Raw genomic sequence first — 7,664 nt, forward strand, 5'->3', positions numbered from 1 at the left:
ATATTCGTAGACAACAAAGGGGGGGGGGAATCGGTAGAAACGGGATTAGCACGGGGTGTGAGTGATGTCATCAATCAGCAGCAGCGAGGGCCAATCAGCAGCAGCGAGGGCGTAGCCGGCGAGACACCTCCTCTCTATATAAACGGGGAGCGTCGCAGCCGCGTCCCGTCTGTGTGCGAGTCGAGTCGGCTGAGGGGGCGTCGGGAAGGGCGCGGCGCTGCAGCGATGGGGAACGCGGTGGCTCGGGAGGACTTTGAGTGGGTTTACACGGACCAGCCCCACGCCGATCGCCGCAAGGCGATCCTAGGTGAGCGAGGGGCCCGGGCAGCTTCCCCTCAGCGCCGGGGCGTCCTGCGGGCGGCGCATGTGTCTCCGCAGCCGGCTCGTTGTCAGGACCGGGGGTGCCCTGGGCTCCACCCGTTCCGCCGGCGGGGGCAGGCCTGACACCTCCCCACAGGGAACCGGCCGCCCCCAGGCTCGCCGTGTCCGCTGGCAGCCTGCGCTTGTCGCTCTGCGTGCGGGAAGGCGCTGCCTGCGGGACGCAGCGGCCCCGTCTCGGGGAGGCGGCGTTTGTGGAGCTCTCGTGGGTGTCCCCAGCGCCGAGGGGGCCCGTTTCGGGGCTCGCCGGGGGTGGCGAGCTTGGTAAAATGGCTGCCGCGGAAGGGGGGCAGGCGGGTGACAAACGGGTCGGCCCCTTGAGACCGGCTCGGAGGCCGAGCTCTTCAGGCGCTTCGAGGGGCCCACCCCATCCGTGACCCGCTAGACACCGCTCCTCCCTCCGTCCGGGGGCAGCGCGATTACCGCCAGGACTTCCCCCGCCCGCCCTGCTGGGGTGAGGGGGGGGGGAGACGCCTCGCTCGGCTGCCCGCGAGCGGAGCCCCGGAATGAGGCGTTTCTGGACTGTCCAGAGGCCGGAGTCAACCCTGCAGATCCGCCCTCCTGGCCAGCGGCTGTGCGGGGCACGGGGAGGCTCCTCGGAGTCATTTTGAGATGTTTTCCGCGCAGCTGATTCGGGGGAGGGGATTGTCGTGTGAGTCAGACCCTCGTCAAACTGTCATGCCTCCCTGAAGTAAACTCACTGCGGTTGAAAGCCTCTTTCTAGCTAACGCGCTGGAGGAGGGAGAGTGGCTTCCAGAAACGTCTCCGGAATATTTCTTGTTAAAACCGATTGCCTGGGAAATTGTACCCACATTATGCACACGTGAAGGGGGGGAGGAGAAAAGCCCTTAAAAAGTGATTTTTGTATTTTGATCTTGCTGGCAGAAGAGCTGTTTGAGATGGAAAGCGTGAAGGAAGCATGTTCACGATGTGTACTGTTGGGCTGTGTAGTGTAGTGATGGGTGTGATCAGTTATATATGAAACTGACAGTGCTTGTAGGGAAGTGGTGACTATACTAGTGTTTCCAAAGAGCAGACTTAAATAGGGCTTCTGATCAGTTGTTACTGGGTGAACACTTCCCTTCTTTTAAATTGGGGTGTTTTTTCAGTTAACACTGGCAATGAGCACTTGTATCTGAGTGCTTGTCTACACAGAGCAGTAATGCAGACTACTGGGGTGTGACTTCTAAAGTGCACTAGTGTGTTGTGCATTAGTTTGGTCCATGTAGACCCCGCTGGTGTGCACTAAAGATTCCCGCTGGTGTGTGAATGTAGTGGTGTTTGAAGTAGTGCTACATTAAAGTGCACTAGAGAATATTACAAAAACATTACTTGTTACTGTTTGTGTGTATGTATATGTGTAAAATATAAATAAAAAGCCTGCCAAAACCCTGATTAACTTTTTTGGCTATCTACATAGAACGCAAATTGCTAAAAAGACCCACTGCACGTAAATTACAGTGGGTCTGCCTTTAACAGATGGTGTGATGGGTGGGGATTGGTTTCATTTTCATTTCATTTTCTTGAGACTGGGAAACACTACTATACCAAATGCAGAGGTTACTTTAGGGTTTAAAAGGTGAGCATTAAACCCCTGAAGTGTGCAAAATAGTCAGTACTTTGACTAATTTGCAACTAGCTTTATGATGACAGTGGTTCAGATTTGCCTAAATTAAGTGTAGCTTACACCCCTGCACAACCAAATCATCCCAAGAGTGGGATGTGGAGGGAGGGCTATTTTATTAGCTAATGCTGTCTGTTCTGGTAAGTAATACTAAGTCTCAGGAAGTTGCATCAAGGTTGGACCACATTTTCTCCTTATCCATAACTACTTAGGCCAGCGGTGGGCAAACTTTTTTGCCTGAGGGCCACATTGGGATCACAAAACCATATGGAGGGCGGGGTAGGGAAGGCTGTGCCTCCCCAGACAGCCTGGCCTCTGCCCCCTCACACTTCCTTCCCCCTGACTGCCCCCCCTCAGATCCTCTGACCCATCCAACCCCCCCTGCTCCTTGTCCCCTGACTGACCCTCTGCTTGGGACCCCACCTCCTATCCACCCCCTAATTGCCCTGACCCCTATCCACACCCCTGCCCCTAACAGTCCCTGGGACCCCCCCCCCTATCCAACCCTCCTATCCCCTGACTGCCCCCCAGGACCCTCTGCCCCTTATCCAACCCTCCCACTGCTCCCCACCCCCTTACCATGCTGCTCAGAGCAGCAGGAGCTCACAGCCCTGTAGCCTGCCGGCTCCTGTGGACCAGAGCACTGGTGGCATAGTGAACTGAAGCTGCAGGGGAGGGGCTGGGGGTTAGGCTCCCCAGCCAGGAGATCAGGGGCTGGGTAGGACGATCTGGCCTGTGGGCTGCAGTTTGCCCACCTCTGACTTAGGCCATGTCGGCCTTCTGCAATTTGGATTGTCTGCCTTGTTTTGCTACAGCTTCCCAAGCCATCTTCCCTGGCTGTCTATGATAAAAGCTGGTGTAGAGCCTGAAATATAATGTTTAATATCTGGCAGCAATGTTGATGTATGCAACTCTAGCAGGGTCTATAAATCTTAGGTGGGTTGTGTAACATGTTGCTTGTACACTGTCTTAAAGGGATATTTGTGCAAATAAGTGCTTTCAGAAGCTTAATTACTGAAGTAGAAATGACAATTCATAAATAGGAATCTTTACATGTCTGCCCAAGATGAGTATGAAGTTGCTTATCTTTAATTTTCTCATCCTAAAAGGGCATAATATTTGTCCCTCAGATGTATGATTAATTTAAATCTGTAATGAACTGTGGAAGTGCATGCTAACTATTAAGAGACTTTGGGTTTCTAGAATAAAACACCAAATACCACTAAACTACAGCAGCACTTTGATCTTGCTCAATATTTCAGGCATGCACATATGCCTACATCAGTCAAACAATTCCCAACATATACATGCAAACTACTAAGGTAACTGAATTGCCAAAAATGTAGGAAGACTTAAGTTGAGTGGACTCATTCCTTAATTAATAGAATCAATTTTGGGGCGGGGGGGAGGGGAGAAGGAGGATGTACTAGTAAGTTGTTTGTGTGGTTGAAAAAAATTTGGCTCTACTAAAGCGTACTTGTGACATTTTTCTCTTTGCATTTAACTATTTTTCTTCTCCCCATAACAGCTAAACATCCAGAAATAAAAGCTTTAATGAAGCCAGACTACAACTTGATATGGGTGGTTGTACTGATGGTTCTTGCACAGTTGATTGCGTTTTATCTAGTTAAAGACTTGGACTGGAAATGGGTTATGTTCTGGGCTTACGTTTTTGGCAGCTGCATCAGTCACTCGATGACTCTGGCTATTCATGAGATCTCTCACAATGGTGCCTTTGGCAATTGCAGAGCTATGTGGAATCGGTGGTTTGGAATATTTGCCAATCTCCCTCTTGGCCTCCCATACTCTATATCTTTCAAGAGATACCACATGGATCATCATCGCTATCTAGGAGGTGATGGAATTGATGTGGACATTCCTACTGACTTTGAAGGCTGGTTTTTCTGTACTCGTTTTAGGAAGTTCATATGGATTGTTCTTCAGCCTTTTTTCTATGCTATTCGACCTCTCTGCATCAATCCCAAACCAATTTCTCGATTGGAAATCATCAACTTGTTGGCTCAGCTCTCTTTTGATGTTGTAATATACTACTACTTGGGAATTAAATCAGCCTTCTACATGGTTGCAGGATCAATACTTGGACTGGGGTTGCACCCAATTTCAGGACACTTCATAGCTGAACATTACATGTTCTTAAAGGGACATGAGACTTACTCCTATTATGGGCCACTTAATTTGCTCACTTTTAATGTTGGCTACCACAATGAACACCATGACTTTCCCAATATTCCTGGCAAGAGCCTTCCATTGGTAAGTACACTTTCAAGAATATATAAAGCTAATGGTAAACTGAAACTTACATCAGTGCTTGTTTAAGTTCAGGGGTGGGCAAACTTGTTGGCCCAAGGGCTACATCTGGGTATAGAAATTGTAGGGTGGGCCATGAATGCTCATGAAATTGGGATTGAGAGGGGGGTTTTGGCTGGGGGTGCTGGCTCTGGGGTGGGGCCAGAAATGAAGAGTTCAGGGTGCAGGAGGGGCTGTGGGGTGGGGTGCAGGCTTTGGGGTGGGGCTGGCAAGGAGGGGCTTGGTATGCAGAAGGGGCTCCAGGCTGGGACCAAGGGGTTCAGAGAGCAGGAGGGGGGAGATCAGGGCAGGGGGTTGGGGGCACATTTCTCTTCACATCCTAGATGGAGGTGTGGCCAGGCAGCTCAGCTGTGCCTTGCCCTGTCTGCAGGCACTGCCCCTGCAGCTCTCATTATGCATAGGAGCCAGAGGGGGCTGTGCTGCTGCTTCCGGGAGCTGCACAGAGCAGCCCCCAACCCTGCTCCCCAGCTGGAGCTCAAGGGCTGGATTAAAACAGCTGGCAGGCCAGATCTGGGCAGTAGTTTGCCTACCCCTGTTTTAGTTCCTTTTTGGTTGAAGTAGGATACTTAAAGCAGCAGTACCTTAAGTATCCACTATAGACTTAAAACTACATTGTGAAATAATTGTCCTTCCCCCATCCAGCCTTACAATCGGTTTTTCTTCTATTTGCCTACTGGGTAGTACTTGACAGCACCTTGCATATTTTGTTTTTTGTGTAATAATTCGGTTTCTCACATTTTGGTTCTTGTTTCCCACACAGCAGTAGAAGAGAAACATAACTCATTATAAAACAACAAAAATGGGAGGAAACCAGGACAGTGAAACTACATTCTTTTAAAAAAACTGCATTTTAATTTGAGCATTTCTCTTAAGTAAAAGCTTGCATAGCTAGTCTGATCCCTTCTGCTTACATAGGGATGCTTCTCTTGACTATTTTTAGCAAACTGGTTAACAGCTTCCTGTTAACAAGCAAAAACTAAACTTGTTTACCTCAGATTAACATTTGGGAGTTTTGAAATTCTTGATGGATCATCCTACCACAAACTTTTTTCTATATCTGCATGCTAATTTAACTGCACACATACTGCCTCAAGTGCAGTACACTGGCCACATCAACTGAGAATTTTCAGACTAGTTCGTAACTGATACAGCTTCCTCCAATGAAGCTGCAATGGAGACAGTATTTGTTACCATTGTTTTTTTTGTCAACACTACTATCTTCATTTGTGGAGATGCAACTGTTTAGCAATTTTAAGACTTAATTCCTATGTCCTACAATAGAATCTGATTAAATCCTTCAAGTAGCCATTATACGCAAGTCTGTCTTCAATCACATTACATAATTTAGTATTTTACATTCCTATAAGGTAGTTGCAGTTCAAAAGGCAAATAGTAACGTTGCATAGCATATTAACAAATCCCCTTTGGAATACTTAATGCAAACCACACTCTGAGGCGGGGGGGGAACGACTGGCCTTTCTGCAGGTTTTGAACTGGGAATATTTATGCCTCCTCTCCCTTTGGAATCATTAATGATGGCATTTTAATGGATTTCTACCCTGGGTCAATCTTATCTGTGAGAAGACCAGTTAGACTATCCATATCTCAACATTCTGAATTCAAAAAGAACAGGAGTACTTGTGGCACCTTAGAGACTAACAAATTTATTAGAGCATAAGCTTTCGTGGGCTACAACCCACTTCTTCGGATGCAAGAGAGAACTGGATAAATTCATGGTGGTTAAGTCCGTTAATGGCTATTAGCCAGGACAGGTAAGGAATGGTGTCCCTAGCCTCTGTCTGTCAGAGGATGGAGATGTATGGCAGGAGAGAGATCACTTGATCATTGCCTGTTAGGTTCACTCCCTCTGGGGCACCTGGCATTGGCCACTGTCGGTAGACAGGATACTGGGCTAGATGGACCTTTAGTCTGACCTGGTATGGCCTTTGTTATGCACTAGCAGTGCTACAATGGTGCAGCTGTGCCACTGTAAGCTCTATAGTGTAGCCTCAATCAGATAAACAAAAGCAGACCAGCAGCACTTTGGGGGGGGGGGGGTGTAACATACTGTCTGGACAAAGCAAAGAACCATGACTACCTGAATATCCCATGTAGATCACACCTCTGTTAGTTTAGGAGTACCTAAAAGGCCTTCCCTGCAAGCAACTGGTCTTGGGCATTAAAACAGCTTTGCATTCTCCCTACAATGGGTGTTTAAAAACTGATAGCTCCACATTGGGTAAATAAAATCTTTTTTTAAAAAATACAGGTTTAATGTTTAAAACAACCCATTTACTTTTAAATTTGAAACTGACAACCTATATTGTCTAAATTTATAATCTTCAGCTAATGCCACTAAAAGTAAATTTCTTAGCACTCCCAGTTGTTTAAAGACTTTGTTCTCTTCTGCTTCTAGAAACACTGGAGGAGGAGAAGTTTTGAGCTTAAACAAATGTGAATAAACCTTAATTTTTTTCCTCTTAGGTGAAGAAAATAGCATCTGAATACTATGATAATCTTCCACAATATAACTCCTGGATAAAAGTGCTTTATGACTTTGTGATGGATGACACAATCAGCCCTTACTCACGCATGAAAAGGAAATTAAAGGGTGATGTGAAACAGGATTAAACTTCTGCCAACCAAAAGACTCTACAAAGCAAGATCTGGGATATTTAGCAAGAATTTCTTGTATCAGCTACTGGAAAAGAAGCTTATTTGTATGCTGAATTATTAAACTTCAGACATCTACAAGAATGCATTGGTGTATCCTAAAACAGACCACTTAGACTACCACTAGAATGTTTAGCTAACAGACATTGGTATAACTAATATACAAAAGACATGATTTAGTATGCTCAATGTATGTGTATAATAGTACTTATGTTTGTTTTATAATTTCACAGCTGCTAACAAGTCTTGTACTCAGACACCTGTTTCTGGCTTGTCTGTTTAGACCTATAAAAGATACTATTTACACTTCTGGCTCATCCTGTGCTGCCCATTCCATGCTCATAACTTAGTCAACTATAGTATTAAAGTTCATACTTGATAGTTAAGTTAATCATGTTAGCTTAGAATTAAGTCTTGTTTCATTAAATGTGTTTTCAACTGATTTCTGTCTCTGAACTTCTTGGGGGGTGAGCAGTAGGGGAGAAAATAAATTTCTAAACAGCAGTTAATAGTGAGTGAATCTGCCTTGAGGGCTAATTCACTGCTGAACTAAAGCAGTGGCAGATCCAGGTTCTTATCAACTGTGACTATCTCACTACCACTAGTACTGAAAACTACTTCATGAGGCTGCTGCTTTTTACAAACCACTCTTAACTGATAC

The 7,664-nt window shown here is 46.3% G+C and overlaps 1 protein-coding gene across 1 annotated transcript; it reads left to right on the top strand.

Annotated features, from left to right (window-relative positions):
- The first annotated feature begins 161 nt into the window (after positions 1 to 161).
- DEGS1 (delta 4-desaturase, sphingolipid 1) lies at positions 162 to 7,445 on the top strand. The gene is made up of 3 exons (XM_034764666.1): positions 162 to 307; positions 3,531 to 4,273; positions 6,815 to 7,445. The coding sequence occupies exons 1-3, from the start codon at positions 226 to 228 to the stop codon at positions 6,959 to 6,961; spliced, it is 972 nt and encodes a 323-aa protein (XP_034620557.1). The 5' UTR covers positions 162 to 225; the 3' UTR covers positions 6,962 to 7,445.
- Positions 7,446 to 7,664: the final 219 nt, after the last annotated feature.

This window comes from Trachemys scripta, chromosome 3 (assembly GCF_013100865.1).
Source record: "Trachemys scripta elegans isolate TJP31775 chromosome 3, CAS_Tse_1.0, whole genome shotgun sequence".
NCBI lineage: Eukaryota > Metazoa > Chordata > Testudines > Emydidae > Trachemys > Trachemys scripta.

What these genes read in the sequence shown, in the direction of transcription:
- DEGS1 (XM_034764666.1), top strand. Translation starts at nt 226, where the DNA reads ATGGGGAACGCGGTGGCTCGGGAGGACTTTGAGTGGGTTTACACGGAC. An exon ending in TCGCCGCAAGGCGATCCTAG is followed by an intron (nt 308 to 3,530) that starts GTGAGCGAGGGG and finishes TCCCCATAACAG; the next exon opens with CTAAACATCCAGAAATAAAA. An exon ending in CTGGCAAGAGCCTTCCATTG is followed by an intron (nt 4,274 to 6,814) that starts GTAAGTACACTT and finishes TTTTCCTCTTAG; the next exon opens with GTGAAGAAAATAGCATCTGA.